Source organism: Phacochoerus africanus, chromosome 7, assembly GCF_016906955.1.
Source record: "Phacochoerus africanus isolate WHEZ1 chromosome 7, ROS_Pafr_v1, whole genome shotgun sequence".
Lineage (NCBI taxonomy): Eukaryota > Metazoa > Chordata > Mammalia > Artiodactyla > Suidae > Phacochoerus > Phacochoerus africanus.
Genome location: NC_062550.1, coordinates 14,571,006 through 14,594,518, shown reverse-complemented (window position 1 = coordinate 14,594,518; position 23,513 = coordinate 14,571,006). Strand labels below are relative to the sequence as shown.

Genomic DNA, 23,513 nt, shown 5'->3' with positions numbered 1-23,513 from the left:
TATGGCCAACGCTTTGTAATAATTATAAGCGGAGGATAACCTTTAAAAATTGTGACTCACTATATGTACACCTAAAACATATAATATTATATACCAACTACACATCAATGAAAAAAAAAGTATGCCTTCTTCTTGTTCCCAAAGCCTCCTATGTGGACAGTATCTTCCCAAGTTGAGAAACTTTATTTACTCATTTATGTCTTTTTAGGGCTGCACCCACGGGATATGGAGGTTCCCAGGATAGGGGATGAATCGGAGATGTAGCCGCTGGCCTATACCACAGCCACAGCCAGGCCTGATCCGAGTGCATCTACGACCTACGCCACAGCTCAAGGCAATGCCGGATCCTTAACCCACTGAGCAAGGGAGGGATGGAACACACATCCTCATGGATGCTACTGCTGAGCCATGATGGGACCTCCCGAGAAACTTATTTTAGACCCTTAGCTTTTCCTAGGAGTCTCTAAGCTGTTACACAGGTAACTAGGAGGCAGTGGGTGGTATGTACATGTACATAGGTCGATGGCCCCCGTGCATCACGACAACCGATTGAGCGATTACCATCGATTGAGCGATTACTACCTGCCAGGCCCTGTGGTAAGGGCTTTACATGCCTTAGCTCATTTTAACCCTTAATATAATCCTGAGGCTGCTGCTGTTTTTGCACTCTGCAGTTTGGAGATGAGGAGATTAGAAACTTGGTGAAGTCAGATGTAAGTGGTAGAACCAGACCTGGAGGCCTCCTCAATCTGTCTCTAGGCTTCTTCACCACCAGGCTATGGCACTTCACGCATCGTGCAAAGAGCGCTCGGCTTGGAGCCAAATTTTGTGCTAGCTGTACAACTTTGGGTAAAGCACTTCAGCTCTTTCAGTTGGTCACTCAAAAGAACCGTTACTCATGGGAGGCTGGGAGGACAAAAAATGCGATCATCCGTGTATAATTTTGCATGGGAGAAAGCTTTGTTATGAACTCAGATTAGGAAAAATTTTAAAATGTGGTAGCTGATAAGTAATGATTATTTGCTATTTCCCCTTTCCTGCATTCTTCCCTATCTATTCTGTGTCAAATATCTTGAGTATCACGGTGGGAGGAGGATGGTAGAGATTAATGTATCTTGGAGATAGTCTCATTTTGATACACACAGGTCTAACCCATTCTTTGTAACTGCTGCAGAGGAATCCAAGCTGTGACGCAGCATTTAAAAAAAATCGTTGAGGAGTTCCCTTCATGGCTCAGTTGTTAATGAACCTGACTAGGATCCATGAGGATGCAGGTTTGATCCCTGGCCTTGCTCAGTGGGTTAAGGATCTGGCATTGCCATGAGCTATGGTATAGGTTGCAGACGTGGCTCAGATCCCGCATTGCTATGACTGTGGTGTAGGCTGGCAGCTTTAGCTCCAATTCAACCCCTAGCCTGGGAACTTCCATATGACACAGGAGCAGCCCTAAAAAGAAAAAAACAAACAAACAAACAATGCTACAGTGAACAACTTCATACATGCTGTTTGTGTATACATTTCTTCAGGGAGGATGCTTAGAAGTGGAACTGTTGGGTCAAAAAGCATGCCTAGGAGTTCCCCTGTGGTGCAGCAGGTTAAGGATCCCTTGGGTCACTGCTGTGGTGGGTTGATCCCTAGCCCAGGAACTTCCACATGCCATAGGTGAAAACAAACAAACAAACAAACCAAAAAACCCCCAAAAAGCATGCCTTAAAAAAAAAATCCTTATAAATGACCTTCTAAAATAGCACTGTCCAATAGAAACATAATGAGAGCCACATATGTAATTTAACATTATCTAGTAACATTAAAATACTATCTATTTGCTTTTATTGACACATGGTTGACTAACAATATTGTGTTAGTTTCAGGTATACAGCAAAGTGATTCAGTTATGTATACACACACACACACACACACATTCTTTTTCAGATTCTTTCCCATTTTAGGTTATTACAAGATATTGACTACAGTTCCCTGTGCCAAACAGTCAGTCCTTGTTGTTTTATCTATTTTCTATACAGTAGTGTGTATCCGCTAATCTCAAACTTCTAATTTATCCCCCCCATCCCCTTTGGTGAGTGTACTTCTGTTTTCTATGTTTGTGAGTCTGTTTCTGTTTTGTAAATAAGTTCACCTGTATCTTTTTTAGATTCCACATATATGTGATGTCACATGATTGTTGTTGTCTGACTTTGCTTAGTATGATAATTTCTAGGACTATCCATGTTGTTGCAAATGGCAATACTTCATTTTTTTAAAAAAGAAAAATTTTATCACTTCAACATGTAATCAATGTAAAAAATTTTTTTTTCTTCTTAGGGCCACACTTGCAGCATATGGAAGTTCCGAGGCTAGGGGTCAAACTGCAGCTGCAGCTGCAGGCCTAGGCCACAGCCACAGCAATATCAGATTCAAGCCGCATCTGTGACTTACACTGCAGCTCACAGAAATGCTGGATCCTTGACCCACTGAGCAAGGCCAGGGATTGAACCCACATCCTCATGGATAGTAGTTGAGCTCTTAACCCACTGAGCCACAAAGAGAACTTCCCAATGTAAAAATTATTAATGAGATATTTTATTTTCCTTTCTCCAAAATAAGGCCTCAACCCACGGTATGCATTTATACTTATGTTACACCTCAATTTGGATGTTGGATTTCCATCAGAAATACTTGACTGGTATTTAAATTTGATAAAATTTTCAGTTGAAAGAGTAAACTTACATACTCAAATTGTTCCAAACAGACTTAAAAGTTCTTCAATAACTGAAACAAGTGTGAGTTTTTAAATTGAAATTGAAATTAAAAAAATTAAAAGTACGGCTCTCAGTTGCACTGGTCATACCTCAAGCGCTCCCTAGGCAAATGAGGTTAGCGGCTCTGGTTTGGACAGCACAGGTCCAAAGTTAGTGTACCAGTTTATCTGCTCCACTAGCAATGCCTGAGAATAGCTGTTTCTCCTCATCCTTACCTTCACTTGGTATTACAGGAATTGCCCTGGATTTTTTTTTTTTTTTTTGCTGTGGCATTATCACCAGTGTAATTAAATCATTAGTTTTGTAAATACATATTTCAAGTTTATTTCTCTCACTGGACATTAAGGGCATATTTGTGTTGTTCACTACAGTATATCCTATGCCTGGAGCAAAACCTTAGCATGCAGTAGGGGCTCAATACATCTTTGTTGACTGGCCAACTTTATCATAGATTAGAGCATCTGTCATACTAGACCATCCGGCAACCTTGAGGTCAGAGGCCAGAGTTACAGATGGTGAGGCAGAAAAATATAGGAAGGTTGCTGGCGTTCCCTCTGTGGCTCAGTGGGTTAAGGACCCGACTAGTATCCATGAGGAGGAGGGTTTGATCCCTGGCCTTGCTCAAAGGGTTAAGGAGCTGTTGCTGAGAGCTGCACTGGACCCCACAATGCTGTGGCTGTGGTGCAGGTTGGCAGCTGCAGCTCCGATTGGATCCCTAGCCACACCTACGGCCCTTAAAAAAAAAAAAGACAAAAAGGCTGTATTCTGATGAAATTGTGGGGCTTCCACAGGATTCTTCCACTGTTTCATTTGTTATCATTTATGAAAGAAAAATGAATTTCGGTCACTGTAATTTTTTGTTATATTCAGCTGAACCATTTTTTGTAATTTGTACGATCACCCATACATACCCCAGAGGGCTGAAAGGCCTCTGCTTTTATCTATTTCTATTCTTGTTCCCAAATACCTGATGTTTGTCAGAGATGTTTATCACTTACACCTCAAAGCTGCCCTGAACTGGTTCCGGCCTAACTGCAAGAGCAGTACCTGTGCCGAGAATACCGAGAAAAGTCCAAAAGACGCCTTTTTTCATCACCACGCTAAGACCTCTGCCCGGAGGGGCACTTGGACCTTGCTAAACACAATTAGCGCCGCATTGGAGGGAGCCTGAGGGACTGCCCATGCATGGCTGTGCCTGGAAATCTCTGCCCTTTTCCCAAGTTTTTGAGGATGCACCTGCCTCTTACCCTTAAGAATCGCCCCCCCCCCCCCCCACTTTCCTCCTTCTGGGAGAAGGTGTCTTTGGAGCACAAGCTCTCCCTTCTCCATCCCTTGATCAATGAATGAAGTTTCTGCTCTGCTTTTCTGAATCTGGTCTCCTTCAATTGTATGAGAGGCATGGGGCCAGGGAAGGGCCCAGCTGGGGGTCCACTCTGTCTGAGAAGGTCAGTAACAAATGCAGTCTCAGAACTCTAGGCTGGGTAAAACAAGGATCAGCATCAATGTGGCAATTTCATTGTTCTTCCGGTGATGACCTTATGGCATCATTATGGCTATCAACCAATCGGTGTGCAGCAGCTTCAGTTTTATCAAGTATCTTCACGTTTGTTACTTCATCTGATTTTTACTGATTTTGACATTGGATTTTAGTGCTGTAACATGGTAGAAAAGCTTACGGCCTCCACCAGAATTCTTAGGAAGAGAAGTTTGTGGGTGGGATGATTACTTGGAAAAGTGTTTAGAGTACACAGGGAGATTCTTTGGTACCCAGGAGTGGGTGGAACTGCTATACATGAGATGAGGGGAAGATATTTAGGTTGCTCCCGAGAAGGAGGGAAGGTCTAGACGGCAGAAGGGCAGAAGGCCATGTGCTTTGCGGCCCACTCCTATGACCTCTGAAGTCTTGATGAAACTTCAGTAAGATAAGACTTGATGAGAGAAATTGGTGAGACTGCGATTGAACTCTGCATGTAGTTTGTGGCGGTAAGGGTGGCAATGGAATGAACAAGAATTTCATTTAGAATTCTGGGGCAAGGGAGCCGTAGCTGACATCTGCGTGGAATTCTCATTTTAGGAATTCGGTGTGGACACTGAGACCCCAGGCAGAGTCACCAGGTGTACACAACTAGCCTGAAGCTGAGATAGGACTGGGACCCATGTGTGCCGAACCAAACACCACAGGCTTTGTCAATGCCACGGACCCCTCTTTCCTGGGCGATGTATCTGATAGGCCTCTCCCCAAAGGCTGGTTAACTTCTACTCTGAACTTCCTGGTGTTACATCTCAACTCATAGTGGTACATCCACAACCTTGGGATTTTAAAGATTAACCTCCCTGCTAAAAATGCTCTTTTTTCTTTTACTTACTTTGTAAAATTGTAGTTCACATAATCCACTTTCAGAAATTCGAGAGACTCAGAACCGTTTAAATTTGGAAGGTCTCTTTTCTTGACCATTTGCTCAATTATCTCCATCCCAACTTGAACGCCTATGAAGCAACCAAAGAAAATGTTTACTGATAATAAAGATGATGATGATATCATTAAACAGACAACTGAAGTTTAATAAGCCATGCTCTTAGATACTTAGAAAACAAGATTCTTTTTTTTTTTTTTTTTGGTCTTTTTAGGGCCGCACCCATGGCATATATAAGTCCCCAGGCTAGAGGTTGAATCAGAGCTGTAGCTGCTGGCTTACACCACAGCCACAGCAATGAGGGATCCAAGCTGCATCTGTGACATACATCACAGCTCATGGCAACACTGGATCCTTAACCCAGTGAGCAAGGCCAGGGATCAAACCCATGTCCTCAATGGATACTAGTTGGGTTTGTTACTGCTGAGCCGCGATGGGAACTCCAGAAAACAGGATTCTTACAAGGTGGGTATTATTGTCTCTGCTTTGCAGAAGAAAACACTGGTCCTTAGAGGGACCAATGAAATTGTCCAAGACCATGGAGCTAATAGCATGAGAGAATGTTACACAGGACAGACAGTGTTATAGGAAAAGTACAACATGTCATCATTATCTGATTTTACGAATGAAGAAACTGAGCCTCAAAGAGGTCAATTCTCCCCTAAGTCATAGAGCTAAGAACTGGGGGAATTAGTAGTCAAATCTGGGCCATTTGGCTCTGGAATCCATGCCCGATGGCCAGTTCCAAAAAGCTTTTCCACATTGTCCTTTTTATCCTCCAGATTCCTTAAGTTCAGGAATTTGGGCCCTGAGGTCCATGGACTATTGGGAACTCCCAACCCCCCTGAAATTCTAATGAGAGGTTGTGAGTGAGGGGTGTGTGTGTGTGTGTATGTGTGTGTGTATAGATGCCTATCTCAGGGGAGAGGGTCCATGTTCTCATCAGATTCTCAAAGGATCCCAGCAGTCCAAAAAGGTTTAGTGAACACTGCTTCTGTTTAATCTTGGAGGAAACCCAGATTTATACGGTAAGCTCTGCAGAACACATTTCTCTGAGCTCATGGAGAAAGAGAGCCCTCTACCACACTAAAGAGCTTGAGAATGTAAGGAAGAACGATCTTTTCATTTTAACCCTCTCGGGGAGGAAGCTTTGCTTTTATTTTCTACTTTGCAGCGTAAGCTCACTTCCACTCGCTCCATCCTTGTGCAGATGAAGAAGAGCAGATTTTTATCCTTTCTAATACCAGGAGTAATATTGTAATATGGGGATGTAAAGACAGAATGTAAAGGATGGGAAGATGGAGCCAAAGGCACTATCAGACAGCTTAGGTTTGAATCCCCACATTGTCACTTACTAGCTTGTGTGACTCTGCAAGTTAAAAAACTTCTCTGCCCCTCACTTTCCTCATCTGTAACATGGGGACATTTGTAACTGTGGAGGGGTCCATGCACACATGTAAAAGTAACAGCAGGCAGTATTGGCTGGGCCCTTGCTCTTTCCAGATCCTGTTCTACACGTGTCATATGCTCTGAGATGCTCATTGTGTGTGCATGTGCAGGAGGTGGAGGGAGGGAGACAAGAGGGAATATGAATCTGTGGCTGTGTTAGACTTGCCGATCATTCAAGGTGATTATTTTTTTTTTGCAACACTTTTTTACCCAGCCATATCAGCAGCTCTGGATCACCCCACTACAGAGCTTGTCTCAGTCATGAGACAGCCCAATATGAGCTCCTGGGTTTGGGTCACAGATTCCACCTAGAGGGGCTGCAGCCTGGGTTCTGAAGCATCCAACTCACCATAGTCCAGAGCCCTCTGTGTAGCCCTCGCCTTGATTCCAGGGTACATAGAGTAAGCAGGTGAGATATGGAGATTCCACAGGAGGAGACATCCCCAGAGGACTCGGGCCATCTTTGAACACATCTGCAATTAGCCAACATTTATGGTTCCGTTATTATTGCTGACTTCTTCACTGATCAACTCCATCTAGCATTTCCAGGTTTTCCCATTTTCCCCGCTTACTTTCAGAACTCCATCCATCTATCCAGCCAGTCATCATTTATTGAACACACAACATGTTCTAGGCACCAAGGATGTAGAGATGACCTCCGTGGAGGCCCTGACCTTGCTTCCCACAGATTAGTGGGTGAATCGTATACACACACACCAGTGATTATAAAGCAACATAGAAGGTACTGCAATACAATATGAGAGCCTCACAGTAAACATAACAATTTGGATTTGCCTCGGGAAGGATAATGGGGTGGAATGGGGGCTTCTTGACCATTTTAGAACAAACAAGTCAGTAGTTTTAAAAGACGAGGCAACCACTTATCTGTTTAAAGACAGTTGATGACTCTCCTTTGCCTACAGGACAGGTTTAAACTCTGGCTCCAAACTTCCAAGCTGCTCCTCCTCCTATCCTGTCCTGGTAGTGTTCTGGGCTGGCCACACTGAGTTGTTTGCTATTCCTCAATTTGTCAGTTCTCTCATGATTGAGGACTTTTTCTTTACCCTCCCCCCCACACATATGCACATACATCTCTCTGTCTGCCTCTGGGTCACGTATGCACACCTGTCTGGTGAATGCACCCTCCGGGGCCAGCGCCGATGTCCCCTCTGTGAAAGCCTCCCTCGCCATGCCATTTTTGGCTCATTATCCTCTCCTCTGTGCTTCTACTTTTGTACAACACACATGCATCCATCTGAGCATTTGACACATGATGAGCTTGCAGGCAGTTTCACTTCTTCTACAACTACATCCCCAACCACTACACCAAGTCAGTATCATTTCATATGGACATTTATAATTGCCTCCTTACTGGTCTCTCTGTTTCCTTTGACCCCTTTTGGTTATTCTCCACACCACAGCCAGAGAGGGCCTTCTTTAGTGAAAGTCAGGAATTCCTGTTGTAGCTCAGTAGGTTAAGAACCCGACCGGTGTCCATGAGGATGCTGGTGTGATCCCTGGCCTCGCTCATGGTTAAGGATCTGGCATTGTTGCCAGCTGCAGCATAGGTTGCAGATGCATCTCAGATCCTATGTTGCTGTGGCTGTGGCTTAGATCCCTAGCCCAGGAACTTCCAAATGCCGTGGTGCAGCCTTAAAAAAGGAAAAAAGTCAGATCTTGTCACCTGCGCCTCCTGTCCTGTTAAAACCCTCCAATGGTTCCCCATCTTACTCAGTGAAATAGCCAAAGCCCTTCCACCAGCTACAAGTCCCTGCCCTGCTCTACACCTCTACCTCCTCGCAGACCGCCCTTCCTCAACACACACGCCTGGCTCTTCCTTGGCACACACGCCTGGCTCTCCTGGCCCCATCCTTGCTGACTGACCTGATCTTTCTTGAGCACTCTAAACAGCCTATATCCTGGGTCTTTGCACTTGTTGTTCCCTCTGTCTGGCACAGTCACCCTCCAGACAATGACAAGGCTGGGGCTTTCATTTTTTTCAGGTATCTCGAGGGTTATTTCAATGAAGCCTTTCCTAACCACTCTATACAAAACACCCTCCACCCATGACTCTGGTATTCCCCATGCTCCCCTTGATTTATTTTTCTCCAAAGCACTCGTCCATCATCTAGCACAGTCTACAGTTACTTATTTTCTGTCTCTCCTACTGGAATTTTTAGGCTTCATGGAGAAGGACTTCTTCACTTCAGCACCTTGAACAGTGACTGGCACACAGTAGGCAATGGTGGCTATTGATTGATTGAATGGATGAATTGATGTCTCTTCCTAGAGACTATGAGGTGGGTCCAGTATGCTTGTTGAGTTCCCACAGTACTTGGTACAGCCCTTGATCTTAATATGGACCATCCTGCATTGTGATCATCTTTACCTGTCTGTCCTTTCATCACAAAGACTGTGTCTTACTTCTATAACTCAGAGTCTAGTACAATGCCTGGTGTGTATAGTAGATACACACAAAAACAAATAAACATCTTCTCCAAATAAGAATAAACGTCTTATTAACAGTCATATTCCTAGTTCTTGGCATTGAATCAATGTTCAATGTATACTTATTGAATTAATAGACACAGTGAACTAACGCCACCATTTTCTTGAAGACTGAAGCACAGGTGTGCTCTTGCACACTAATAGCAAAATGGGTTTCTTTTAATGACAACTGCATGAGTAATACATTTATAGGCCTTGTTTTCTAGCTCTGGAAGTTTACAAGCTGGGTGAGCTGTCATTACTGCATCCACACAGATACCCACTGATTTAACACACGAACATGAAACAAATCAGGGAAGCATTTGTGGGCGTGGTCAAGGAAGAGGAAATTGTAGGAGCCCTATGGTTAGCAGAGGGAGGAGTCTGGCCAGCTGGGGCAGAGACGGATTCAAAGAGGGGCTGGGATTCAGGAATAGTCTAGATGAAGGCAAAGGTCACTGTAAGAGGTGTGTGTGTGTGTTGGGGGGTGAGAGAGACAGAGAGCAAAGGCTATGCTTGGCCAAGATAAGTAAGAGGTTTGATAAAGGGGGTTGTCTGGGCTTACAGGGAAGGCCATAGAGGTGGGAATGGGAAGATGCAGACAAAGGGATGTTCCAGAGAGTCCATCTGAAAGGAGCAGAGCAGACTGACCAGGGCAGACTGACTAGGGCGTGGAGTTTCTGAGTAGGGTTACTGCTAGCCTACCTTGGGCTTTCGTGTGAAATGAGAAAAGGTGCCCTCTGGAGAGACACCCGCTTCTAGCACAAAGTGGGGCCAGTGGAAAGTGTTCTAGGAAAACCCCACACTAGTGTACCCAGCTCGGAGGGGAGAGAAAGGGCTGCCCACTCACCCCTTGAGCTGGTGTTTTTGTCTAGAGCACAGAATGCCCAACTCACACAGGGGACCTCTGCTCAGACTGGTGAATGCTCATGAAGGTATTTTTCTAGAGGGCATGAGGTTGAGAAAAGGGTCTTGTCTGTTCTGAGTGCATAAAGCCACCTTCAGGAGTGAGAAGAGGCTGGCTCAGTCAACCTGCTTACATTTCTTACCTGATATGCCAGGAACCCCCTCCATGTAACTTCTGTTCAGACAAGTCCCCAAACTCACCCCATGTTTCCTGACTACTGCTATGCTTATGCTCGTCTCCTCTACTTAGCCCTGAAGATACTCTGTGCGTGCTTAAGGTCCAAGGTAAACACAGCCTTCCTTCTGAAGCCATTTCTGACTTTCCTAAGCTAATCCCATTTCCTTCTGAACCCTCAGTCACAATATGTGTTTATTCATGTGTCTGAAGTTTATTTTTTTACTTATCTTCTGTCTACCCTGTGAGAAGTAAGTGCTACGAGGGCAAAGGTGACATGGGGTTTGGAGATCCTAGAGCCTGGCTCCGTGTCTGAGACACAGTGAATGGTAAGTGTTGGTGGAATGAATCAATGAATCATAAATAAAGGAATAGCCCTTATCCCAGGCTACGTTCTATCATGGCTCTTTGCAGAGGTGGTTAACAAAGCACTCAGACACTGCTAGAGCACATTCATGCATCAGCAGAGATGTTGGCCACGGTCTTGGAGCAGAGCCGGGAGGTTAGGTACTGGATCATGCGCAGGACAGGGGACGTCTTGGAGAAGTGGCCTGTGTGGATGGGGTCCTGGGGGATGGGATGGGGGACGCAGAGGAGTGACTATTTACTATTAGATAATGAGGTATTTCCATGTTTTAGCACATTCAGTGTGATGTCTCAGCCCTACGGGGCTGGTTTGGGCAACACAGCACAACCTACAGGAAGAAGCTGCACAGCAGTGCGGGGGGCATGGCTTGAGGATGATCAGAGTGAAGACAACACTAGGGGAAGCACAAAGGAACGAGAGTGAGCGCTGAAGGGGAAGGAATTCCAGGAGGAGAGGAGGGTCTCTGATCAAGCAATGAGTAATCTGAAGGTCGAGGGAATGTGAGGGGTGGGATAAGGAAGAGTGAAGTCCTCCATGTTCGGGGAGGCAAGTGATATTAACATCTCATACTCAGTTAGAATGGATGTGGGGCTTCGGTCCAGTTACCACCTGTGCCAGGCCTTCCCCTTCATCTAGTCCTCCGGGAGGGTGGTCCAGGGGTCCTGGAGAGGGGGGCTAGGTAGAGCGAGATGGGACTATGGGACTGAGAGGAACACTCCTGGGACTTGGATTAGTAACTATTTACCAACTGGTATAAAGGTATTTCCACATTTTAACAATGGGGAGGCCATTCTGATGGGTAGTCATGCTGATAGCACTGTAGGCAAAGAATAGTACATGGATGCATCACGCCTAGGCTGGCATGAGAGATTTTTTTGAAAACTGAAATCCAGTTGATTCACAATATTGTGTTAATTTCAGGTGTACAGCAAAGTGACACACATGTGTGTATAAATACATACACATTTAGGTCATTTTCCATTATAGGTTATTAAGGAGGGATTTTTTTTAAAAGAGAAAAACATTTTCATAGTAGTGGAAAGCAATGGGAAAGAATGTTAGGCCAAAAAGTCTATATCCATTAGATTAGATGCAAAGCAAGGGAGAAATTTTTCATCTCTGCCCGGCACATAGTAGGACCTCAATAAATATTTGCTGACTGACAAACGGACTAGCTTATGAGATTCTGGATAACTAAGGAAGGTTCTAGAAGAGGTTGAAAAAAATGAGGAACCAAACCATCCTCTAATAAATAGCTCTTTGTTTCTAGGGCGAAAAGGTACAATACACTAAAGCAGAGATATTACTTGCAAGTGGAATAAAAGTCAAAATAATAACTTTGTATTTCTTTATAATTCACAAAACTCACAATAATTCTTTGAAGTAGATGTTAATATTACCCTTCCCCCAATTTCAGACGTGGGCACAGAGGCTTAGAAACTCTGAATGACTTGTCCAAGATCACAGAGTAAGTCAGACTCCTGGAAATCAGTCCTGTTCTCCTGACTTCCAATTCTAGTGCTTATGATTTTTTTCCATTTAATAACTTGATAAGTGCTAGATTTTTCATTTTCATCTGGGAATTTTAAATAGGAGTTGCTTGACACCATCTTATGTGTGGAAAAACTCATTAAGCACCTGGAAATTTTCAAGCGTCAAAGCGTAAATCCCTTTGTATTTTTTTGGGCACAAATGGAATTTTCCCTTCCAGCAGCAAAAATCCATTTTCACTTCTTGGTTAAAAGAAGTTTCTAGAGTGGCCACTTTGATGGAGATCCAGGAACTGAAAACGGCACACTGAAAACACATATTTTTCCTCTAGAAATTTTACGAGTGTATGAAATTATTGGGCTATAAAGGGATGAATTGAATGCAACTCTCAGTTGAATTGTTTGGTTAGGATGATAATTTATGGGCAGAACCTTGTCAAGCAAGGAGATGACTCCTAGAAGGTTAAGTAATTTGGCCGACAAGTAAGGGCAAGGTGAGTTGCCTGTTAAAAGAGGAGATCCAGGATGATTTAAAAATCTGTCAGCAAGTTACCTATTTTTCTGTTTCTGAGGAATTGCTTCTCTCCAATATTCAAAACCTCAGAAGTCATTACATTTCTATACCAACAACATCTGGACAGAATAACCCTTCTAAATTAGATGGCTCTTGCCTAAGCCATTCTGATGACTAGAAATGTGAAAACTCAGACACAGCTTAGAAAATTCCTGAGACAGATTGACTTACTGTTACTGCTTATGAAGGAGGGCTTTGAGAGACTCTGGAAAAATTTATTAAAGGGAGTGATGAGTGAATAAAATGTAGCCTTTAAAATAGAGGCAAAGTTGAAAAATCAAGTTCAATCAGTTTAAAGAAGTCTAGTCTATAAGAATATTCCAACCTAATGGTTAAGACAAATAATAAAATTGGTAAGAAGTCTAAATCAACAGCTATGGCATATGTGCAGAATTGGAGAATATTTCAAGGGATTCAGCCTACTCGTCTGAATGACCAGGGCCTTGAAAGTTGACACCAAGTCTTTCCCCTCCAAACTCCATACGATGTACTTAACACAGACAAGTTAAACAAATCAGGCAGATGAGAAGGTCATTTGCTCTGGCAGGATCTAGGTCACTGATGTGGTTTAAGACCTGGTCCCAAAGCACAGAGATCACGGCAGCTCTCTAATCTTAATCACACCGGCTAAGAGACAAGTTGGAATTTTCCGTCCCTGTGCTGGGTTCCCCACTGGAATGGAGGCAAAAATAAGTCCAGACTATTGAGCAACCCTTTTAACATTGCCGAAGGATGCAAAACTAAACCTGTGGTCCAAATCAACTCTTGCTTCTTTCTTAGAGCTACTCATAGTCTTCTGGGTGGGCATGGGTGACATAAAAAACAAATAAAACACAGAAAAACCCAGAGAGATAATAGAAATTCAGGGTATGTGACAGATGGCTCTTCAAGGTGTCCTGCCAGATCTGGGACATCTCCAGCGAGAGGGTAATTCCCTTGGAAGACTGCACCGGCAGAGACCTAAAGTTTGTTCATGATTCTTACCTCAAACAGGGGAAGTGTCCAAAGCTGGGGAGCACCTTCGATTCCCTCTGCCTTTGAAGTTGATGTGTTCTCCACTTGAGCCTTGAACTCACCTGCCGCAAAGACAAGATAATTACGTCTGAATCATCTAGTGGTGGATATTTTTAAAAGCCTCTTTCAAAATGTGATACATAATTGCCTCACTTCAATTACCCAATGGCATGAATGAACACTTCAGCCTCTACCCAGATGAGCAGACAATGCCATCTATGCAATAATTATTTTCCCATGACACACACACACACACACACACACACACAGAGACACACATGGAGTGATATTGTTATGGCTACTTTATCAGAATGCTTAAGTCAAGAATTCCAGTGTTTTGAAAAAGGTGTTCAATTGTACTGATGAGGAAGAGGAAGAATTTTCCTTATGGGGACAGTAAGCGGTGCCCCCGGTCAGGGTGCCTGCAGTGGATGGCGCCCACTACTGCCCAGAATACTTTGGGACTTTTAGTGGATGAGATTCATTCTGAAAGTATGAGGCTTGATAACTTGGCCGACCTAGTTACCATAGTTACCATCTTTATCTTTCAGGGTAGGACCACAGATAGCATCTCTAAGTGTCTGCTCCTTTTCGAATTGTTAATGACTTCCCTTCTCAGAACTCCTCTAAAGTCAGTTTAGCTGAAAATTGTGAAATGACAGTATTTTTCCCGATGCAAGTATTAATTTTTCTTTTTGGCACAAAAGGCCTGAGCGTCTAACCATGTCTTGGTGAAACTCTAGTCACTGTTATGCATCCTGGGGTGTTTGGAGAGAGTTCTCTGGAAGAGTGGCTTGGATGAAGGATAAGGGAGCAAGAACGAAGTGGGGGGACACCATCCTGCAGCTGTTGAGGGCTCTGGCCTCACACAGACCTGCGCTGCCCACCCAGACTCCAGGGACCTTGGGTAATTTATTTAATTCCTTGGGATTCAGAGCATCATCTGTAAAAGTGGGTCACATTTACTTTGAAGAGTCATTAGGAGAATTCAACTATGTGAGCTAACACCTATGAAGGTTTTCCTATCATGTCAATAAATTAGATGCCTTATTACTTGTATTGCCTCTATTATTTTCTTCCTTTCTTCCTTCCTTCCTTTCTTTCTTTCTCGTTCTTTTTGTCTTTTTAGGGTTGCACCTGAGGCATATGAAGGTTCCCAGGCTAGGGGTCCACTTGGAGCTGTAGCTGCTGACCTATACCACAGTCACAGCAAGGTGGGATCTGAGCCACATCTGTGACCTATACTGCAGCTCACGACAACAGCAGATCCTTAACCCACTGAGCAAGGCCAGGAATCGAACCCGAGTCCTCATGGATACTAGTCAGATTTGTTAACCGCTGAGCCACGATGGGAACTCCTGCCTCTAATATTTTCAACAAATAATTTAAAAGATATTTTAAAGAACTTTTCCCTTTAAGAAATGTGCAAAGTTTGGTTTTCATGGTATTTATTTTTATCTTTATCTTCTATTTGGAAATTAATAAACATCTTCCCTTTATACAGTTTTCCCTTTTATATAAATTTACATGTGCTTTAAGAAGTGGGTTGATTTTTAGGGAAAAAGGTAAATAACCATACAGCTCATGTGGGGGATGGGATAATTTTGGAAAAGGGATTCAAATAATTGGAGTTTAGGAAACAACGATTGAAAAAGGGAGTACAGTTTGTTTCATTTGGAAGAAAACTTAGAAATCAGCCGAAGCCTTCCTTTCGGTTCAAGGAATCATTTTAGGGTAAATTTGCCAAATTCATTATTGAAAATAACAACCAAAGCCAGCAGCACTATATCCAGTTTCATTATTTATTTTAGTTTTTCAGATTTAACTGAGGATTTGCTGGGAATTCCTACGTATCCAGCCTACCTACTATGGCAATTTAGATGCAAGATTAATTACTTAACTTACTAACTGCTGACAGTTAGTCTCTGCAGATCAAGGGATACTTTTAATTAACACACCAAAAGAAAAATCATAATTAAATAGCTAGAATCTTCATTAAAGAAAGATGTCAAGATACAGGGAATGAGCATCTTATTTCTTGGTTTCTAGAACGTCTGGGCTATTCCCATATATAAAGAAGATATCTGAAAAAAGTATTTTTTTGAGCTTGGAAACAAATTACGTTATTTTTTCTGAAAATCCTTAATGCTCCTGTGTGCCTCCTTCTAATTTGCTTTTCCAAGAATATTTTTCTTTCTTTCATTCAATATGTTCTAGACATCTTCATTTCATCCATGGATAGCATCTTAATCATTTCAACAACCACTGAAGATTTTTTTTCTAACTTGTATGGTTCTAATTTCAACTCACAAAAATTTTATTTTACTTTATTTTGGGCTGCAATGGCGGCATATGGAGGTTCCCAGGCTAGGGGTTGAATCAGAGCTGTAGCCACCAGCTCACAGCAACACGAGACCTACATCACAGCTCATGGCAACGCCGGATCCTTAACCCACTGAGCAAGGCCAAAGATTGAACCTGCAACCTCATGGTTCCTAGTTGGATTCATTTCTGCTGAGCCACGACGGGGAACTCCTCAACTCAGAAAATTTTTAAAAAGCCTATTTCAACTTCTCACGAAGCACAGCTACCTCAAAAGTCTTTTCTAAGTGTTAAAAAACCCAAACAACCACAGCAAGACCACATGGTATACACCAATGGTTCCCAAAGTGTGGCTTCACAGTAGAATCACCTGGAAGTTATTAGAAAAGCAAAGTCTCAAGCTCCAGTCCAGACCTGCTGAATTAGAAACTTTGGAGGTGGGATTCAGTAGTCTGTGTTTTAAAAAGCCCTCCTGAGACACCCTAAAGGGTGAGAATTACTGGTATGTAGATTAAAGCTCAAGATTCAAGAGAATAGATTGGATTTGTAAGAAAACACTGAAACTGAGGCCAATCTGACTATCTCTGGTAGAGACAGAACAAGGATCTTACTTTTCTAAACAGGTAAACCAAGATCTCAGAGATAAGCACGGATACCTTTATGTCTTTCTGAATTTTGCTTACCCAGCAAGATTGGAGGTGGGGGCTGAGTGTTGCTGAAGATGGGTAAGACCTGCCTTTTCCCCTTGAGAAACTCATAACCTAGGATTGGAGAAAGGCTGATGTACAGATCACTGCCCTGTGACGGGATGGATACCATTGAAAAAGTTGTTCCAAATACCCGTGGAGCAAAACGAAGGAACAACACCCTGCTGAAAAGAAGGGTAAGAAAGGTATTCCAGGTGGAAGGATGAGCATGGAGAAAAGCACAGAGGAAACCTGACTTGGTGGGAGAGGATGTAGAGGGGATGTGGGGCAGGCGAGGGAGGCTTTTCGGGTAACGCAGTAGGAGCGGTCTATAGGGGTCATGGGGCAGACTCAAGAACGTGCTTTCGAGCTAGATGATAAAGGCCTTTTGTCATGCACAGAATTTTGATTTATATCCAGAAAACTAAATGAAACTCAACAGTAAGAAAACAAAGGGCCCAAATGAAAGTGGGCAGAAGATCTGAACAGATTCCTCGCTAGGGAAGATATGTAGATGCATATGAGTCAGTTGGCATTGTCATTAGAAATTGCAAATTAAAACAATGAGATACTACTCTACACCTCTTAGAATGGCTAATTTTTTTTTAAATTGATAATACAAACTGTTGGTGAGGAAACAAAGCAATAGGACTCTAATTCATTGCTGTTGGGAATGAAGAACTTTTTCCACTTTGGAAAAGTATGGCACTTTCTTACAAAACTAAACTTTGTCTTCTCATATGACACAGCACTAATGTTTCCAGGTGTTTAACCAACTGATATGAAAACATAGGTCCATGTAAAAACCTGCACAAACACAAATGTTTCTAGCGGCTTTATTCATAATTTCCCCAAATGGCAGCAAGTCAGATGTCCTTCAATAGCTGAATGGATAAACTGTGGTATATCCACACAGCACTAGATGGTATTCGGATCTAAAAAGAAATGAGCTACGAAGCTACAAATAGACATGGATTAATCTTACATGGTATGGCTAAGTAAAAAAGTCTATCAGGTACCTATCAAATGCTACATACTGTATGATTCCAATTATATCACATTTTGGAAAAAGCAAAACTCAAAGAGATGGTTAAGACATCAGTGAGGAGTTCCCGTCGTGGCGCAGTGGTTAACGAATCCGACTAGGAACCACGAGGTTGCGGGTTCGATCCCTGCCCTTGCTCAGTGGGTTAACGATCCAGCGTTGCCGTGAGCTGTGGTGTAGGTTGCAGACGCGGCTCGGATCCCACATTGCTGTGGCTCTGGCGTAGGCTGGCAGCTACAGCTCCGATTCGACCCCTAGCCTGGGAACCTCCATGTGCTGTGGGAGCGGCCCAAGAAATGGCAAAAAGACAAAAAAAAAAAAAAGACATCAGTGATTGCCTGGGGTTGGAGGGGGTGGTGGTAGAGAGGGGTTGAAGCACAGGAGTTTTTTCAGGTTGCTCAAAGTATGGTGTCTGATACCATAATGGTGAAACAAGTCATTAAGCATTTGTTGAAACCCATAGAACTTTACGATGCAAAGAGTAAACTTGAATACATGTAAAAATGTATGTATTAAAAAATCACTTAGGGATCCAGGATGGAAAGAAGAATGTGACAAAAGAATCTAAGTGTATTGCAAATGCACAAAACAACCTTGCTGAAGGGGATGGGGGAATAAGGTACTGACCTATGTAACTTTAGGAGTGAATGGAATTTGTAAGACTAAAGGCAACAGGAGTTGCCATTTAAGCACTGTAATTGATAATGTTGTTGACCACAGGTGTGTGGGTTCACAATTCGAAAAACACTATAGGTATCTACTGGAATGGAACAATTAAGTAAGTGGATGGCAGATGGTGGGAGCCAGGTTCGTCACAGATGGATTGGGAGGTTACAGATAAGCAAGGAGGAATCCGGATGCATCCATGTAGGAATGGATTAGAGTTGAAAACATCACAATGAATTCATGCTTAGCTTAATACAGACATAGACAGTTACGGATAGAAATCATAAACACCCATGTGTATCTCATTGCTGTGTCAGCTGAGAAGGCCTAATAGCAATGGACACATCTAACACCCTTCTCCAGTAAGAGCAACTAGGGCTCCTTGGAAAAATGGCTGACTCTAGGATGGGTGTGGGATGATCCTAGAGCATCTTATAGTGCCAGAAAGCACAAAAGTGCTCAAAAACAGAACAAAACAAATGAAATAAAGACCTCAATGATGTCAAGTAGATACAAATAGCCAACTGAAAGACCACCCAATGGCCAAAGCTGGAAAATCTGAGCAACAAAGTAAATGCAGCAGTATTGCACTACAAGCCAAAGTATAAAATAAATATCTTTAAGGGCATCTATCCAGAGAAAACCATGACTCGAAAAGACGCACGTTCTCCAATGTTCATTGCAGCACTCTATACAATAGCCAAGACATGGAAACAACCTAAATGTCCATCGACAGAGGAGTGGATCAAGAAGATGTGGGTCATATACACAGTGGAATATTAGCCAGCCATTAAAAGGAAAGAAATAATGGCATTTGCAGCAACATGGAGTGGAATCTAAAAAAAGGACACAATGAGCTTCTTTGCAGAACAGATACTGACTCACAGACTTTGAAAAACTTATGGTTTCCAAAGGAGACAGGTTGGGGTTAGGGGGATAAGCTGGGAGTTTGGGAAGGAAATGATATAAAATTTGGTTGTGATGACTATTGTACACCTATAAATGTAATAAAATTCATTAAGTAATAAAAAATAAAATTAAAAAAAATAAAATAAATATCTTTAAGTCCAAATCGATATACATGATTGACTAAATAGGCAAGAGACAAATCTCCGGTGCAGAAGAAATTAATTTATATTGATACGCAACTCTTAAAGAGATAGAGCATAACTCCCACTCTTTTTTTTCCTTTTAGGGCCACACACATGGCATATGGAAGTTCCCAGGCTAGGGGCTGAATTGGAACTACATCTGCCGGCCTATACCACAGCCACAGCAACGCTGGATCGAAGCTGCGTCTGCAACCTATCCCACAGCTCAAGGCAATGCCAGATCCTTAGTCCACTGAGTGAGGCCAGGGATCGAACTCGCATCCTCATGGATACTAGTCAGGTTTGTTTCCACTGAGCCACCACAGGAACTCCGTAATGCCCACCCTTTAAGGATGGATTACACATAGTGACTTTCACCCAAAGGGTACACTATGAAAAGGAAAGGAGTAACCTTACAGTGGAGAAGCCAAGCAATCAGGGTTAACATCAAAAGTGAGAGGTCACAATGAGAGCAGGCACTGCCGACAGGATGTGGTGACAAGGACCGTTTACCTAGGTTGTCTTCTTTCCGGAAGCACATTACAGTCTAATCATGAGAAAATATCAGACAAATCCCAACTGGGGGGCACTTCACAAACCACCTGACCGGGAATCCTCAAAACTGTCAAAGTCAAACACAACAAGGAAAGCCTGACACTGAGGCAACTGAGAGGAGCCTAGGAGATGAGACTACTAAATGTCATGTGACATCCTGGATGGGATCCTGGGACAGAAAAAGGACATTAGGAAAAAAGTGGGAAATCTGAATAAGTATGAATTTCAGCTAATAAAAATATCTACAGTGGTCCATTATATAGTTGTGACAAACACGTTATACTAATTTAAGACGTTAATACTAGGGAACATTGGGTATGTGGTATGTAAATCTTTACAATGATTCTATAAATTTGAACTGTCCAAAAATAAAACATCTATTTAAAAAAAGCCTGCAGGGAGCCAAGGAATGGACTCCCATGGAAGGGTGACATCATCCCTTTGTAATATTCTATGAAATGGTCCATTAAAAAAAGAAATTCAAATTTCTGAACGCTTTGAAAGTTGCAGTGCCTATTGCTTGCAGACAGTAAGGTGACATCCCAAAAAAGAGAAAAACCAATTCTCAAGAAGGGAGATAGTTGAGGGAAGAAGTATATAACATTCTCCGGGATCTTGGGGGCTTTGGGGGATCATCTTCCAGAGTACCTTAAATCTTGGCTGTGTCTTAGAGATGCTCTGGTTCTCTTCCAGGACCCTCCTACATCCTGTGGTCCTACTGTTACACCCTATTGGGCAACGGATTGAGACAAAGATCTGTGGTGGGTTAGTTTTCTATTGCTGTCCTAACAAATTACCACAGGCTTAGTGGTTTAAAACAAAAACCAGAACAACAGGTATGATCTCACTGAATCTTTACAGCATACTTGTCTGATGGAGTTTTGTTACTATTTTCATTTTTACGGATGGTAACTTATCCAGGTTTATGTGTACGAAGAGGTGGACTGTGGCAGACAGTCTCTGAAGATGGACACCACACTTGCCTTGTACTACTTCCTCCAAGAATGTTATTTCAGAGAGAAATAAACGTATCTTGCTTAGGTTGCTATTATTGCAGATCTCTGTTTGAGGAGCTGAAGCTATATCCTAATACAGACTCCACACACAGCCATTTTCCAGGATCTAGTATTTCTACCTCTGAAACATCTTCCTTCCTCATCCCATTGTCTCCATTTCTACTGCCCTCCCACCAATTCTTTTCTTCTCTGTTACCCAAAGGGCCTCCTAACTGGGCTGGTCTCTAGTCCAGTGGTTGTCAAGAGAATTTTCCTTCTAGGGGACATTTGGTAAAAGTTTAGAGACCATAGGTCATTCTCACAAGTGAGGGAGGGGGTTCTACTGGCATTTTGTGCAGAGAAATCAGGGATGCTGCTAAATATTCTACAAGGTACAGGACACTTCTCCACAACAAGGACTTGAGGCCCAAATGTCAAAGTTCTGAGGCTGAGAAGCCCTGACCTAATACTTCTCCCATATTCTACCAGTGATAGATTCACATTTCAGATCTGACCCCTGTCCATTGTGGTATACACTTGTCAGACCCACAGCCTCAGCCTCCTATCATCTTTTGAACAGCCTTCCTAGATCTGGGGAAGCTCATATAAGCCTCGCTTCCCCAAGAAAGGAGTTCAGATCCTAAATTCCGGGCTGCCTTGCAGCCAGGACTCAGTTTCACTCAACCAGATGCATCCCTATGAGCCTCTGACTAAGAGGTGAGCAAGGGAGCAAGGTGAGGAAAGGGGCTCTTCTGGAAGCTTGGCATTTTGATGGTGCAAAAACATGTGGCATTTGAAGATGACAGACATTCTCCAGTGGTTCTTGGGAGCAATGATAGCAGTTCCCTCCAGTGTGAGGTGGGACAGCAGCAACAGTCCCAGTCAGGATAGTTTCCTCATCAGGCCAGTTCTTCAGCTTGGTTCTGAGCATCATTCCTGGAAGCTTAACCTGGAGTCACTTCTCCAGTCCTCCCCAGAATCCCCCAGCTATCCAGTATCCTTTCAATATGCTCTCTTTCTACCTAGTCAGAGTCAGCCTCTATTGCTCAGAACTAAGAACCCTGCTTAAATGTCTCCAATGGCTTCCCATAGATTCTAGAATGTGTCCCAAATCCTCTGCTTACCTCAAGGCCCTTCTTTATCTGGGATATACCCACTCTATCCACGTTGAGCCACTGTGCCAACTCTGGTCACATGGAGCCACCCTGATCCTGTTACTCTTCCTCAAGCCCATATTGCCTACCACTAAAGAACCCAACTGGACTGCATCTCTTCTCTACGTATCCCAATCCCCAGGACTGTTCTTTAGCATAAACAAGACACTTTTTAGGCTCTACTGCAAGAATTGATTCAGGTACCCGTAAGCTCTGCCCGGGTAGGAACATGTCTTCTCAGCACCTAGGATAATATCTGGCACAAAGCAGGCGATCAATACATATTTATTTAATGAAGGTCAGAATGTGGACAAGCACTGCCACCTATTGGGAGAAACTTTATTCAACTCTTATAACGATTTGGAAAATGGCTATCATACACGGATAAAACCTGGTAACTCTCTTCCTTATCTAACTTACCTTCACCATCGTTATTGCCAGATCCTCTGTGGTAGCCACATTCCCAGATGGCCCTTAATGATCCTTGTTTACTGGTACTCATGTCTTTGGGCTGACTCTTCCACAGCGAAGGCTTGGTTTGTGATCAACAGAATATGACTGAAGTAATGGTATGTGATTTCTGAGACTAGATCCTAAAAGACATTGTGGCATTTACCTTGGTCCTTCTGGGAAGCCAGAGGCTAAGCCATTGGGACATTCAGATGGTCCCACAGGGAGGTGCATATAGTGAAAAACTGAGGCCTCCTGCCAACAATCATGTGATTGAGATGCTCCAGCCCGAGTCGAGACTTGAGATAACTGCAGCCTTGACCTGTATCTTGACTGCAATCTCCTGAGAGATTCAGAACCATACGGCCACCCGTACCCAAATGCCTTGACCTATAGATCCCGTGTGACAATAAGCGTTTGTTGTCTTAAGGTGGTAAGCTTTGGTTGACTGTTATGCATCGCCAGATTACCAATATACTCTGACACCGATCACTGACTACGAACTGTTTCAATTTTGCTGTATCGGGGGAAACTACTACAGCCTGGGCTCAGGCTAAGGTTTCTGAGTAGAAGGTGCCAGACTCAGGCGCCATGGAGGAACTGGGGTAAGAACCAGGCACACCTGGGCCTTGCGGAGCGGCTAGTAGTAGTGCCTGTAACATCCCTTTCTGCGTTAACTTTCTCCAGGTCCGACCGAAAAGTGGCGGTCCAGCCACCAGCGCAAAAGCCGCGATACTCGAGCCCCGTGGCAGCCTCGGCGCCTGCGCAGTGCGCTCTTCGCCTCTCAGGGGGCGCCGTTGCGCGCCGAGTCATCGATCGCGAGTCCCAGAGTGGCTTGGCTGCGCGTAGGCCTCCAGCTGCCCGCTAGCAGGGTGGGCTCCAGGGGGCGCCCTTGGGGGGCGGAGCGCTCATGT

At 43.4% G+C, this 23,513-nt stretch overlaps 1 protein-coding gene across 2 annotated transcripts in view; it reads right to left on the bottom strand.

Annotated features, from left to right (window-relative positions):
- BPIFC (BPI fold containing family C) overlaps positions 1 to 23,410 on the bottom strand; it is a 52,398-nt gene extending 28,988 nt beyond the window's left edge. For both annotated transcript variants that reach the window (XM_047786444.1, XM_047786445.1), the window contains exons 1-4: positions 22,570 to 23,410; positions 13,606 to 13,697; positions 6,972 to 7,095; positions 5,126 to 5,246 (exon numbers count right to left, since the gene is read on the bottom strand). In XM_047786444.1, coding sequence (XP_047642400.1) covers positions 5,126 to 5,246; positions 6,972 to 7,095; positions 13,606 to 13,697; positions 22,570 to 22,651 — 419 coding nt within the window. In that variant the 5' untranslated portion in view covers positions 22,652 to 23,410. The remainder of the gene's footprint in view (positions 1 to 5,125; positions 5,247 to 6,971; positions 7,096 to 13,605; positions 13,698 to 22,569) is intronic.
- Between the last annotated feature and the right edge of the window lie 103 nt (positions 23,411 to 23,513).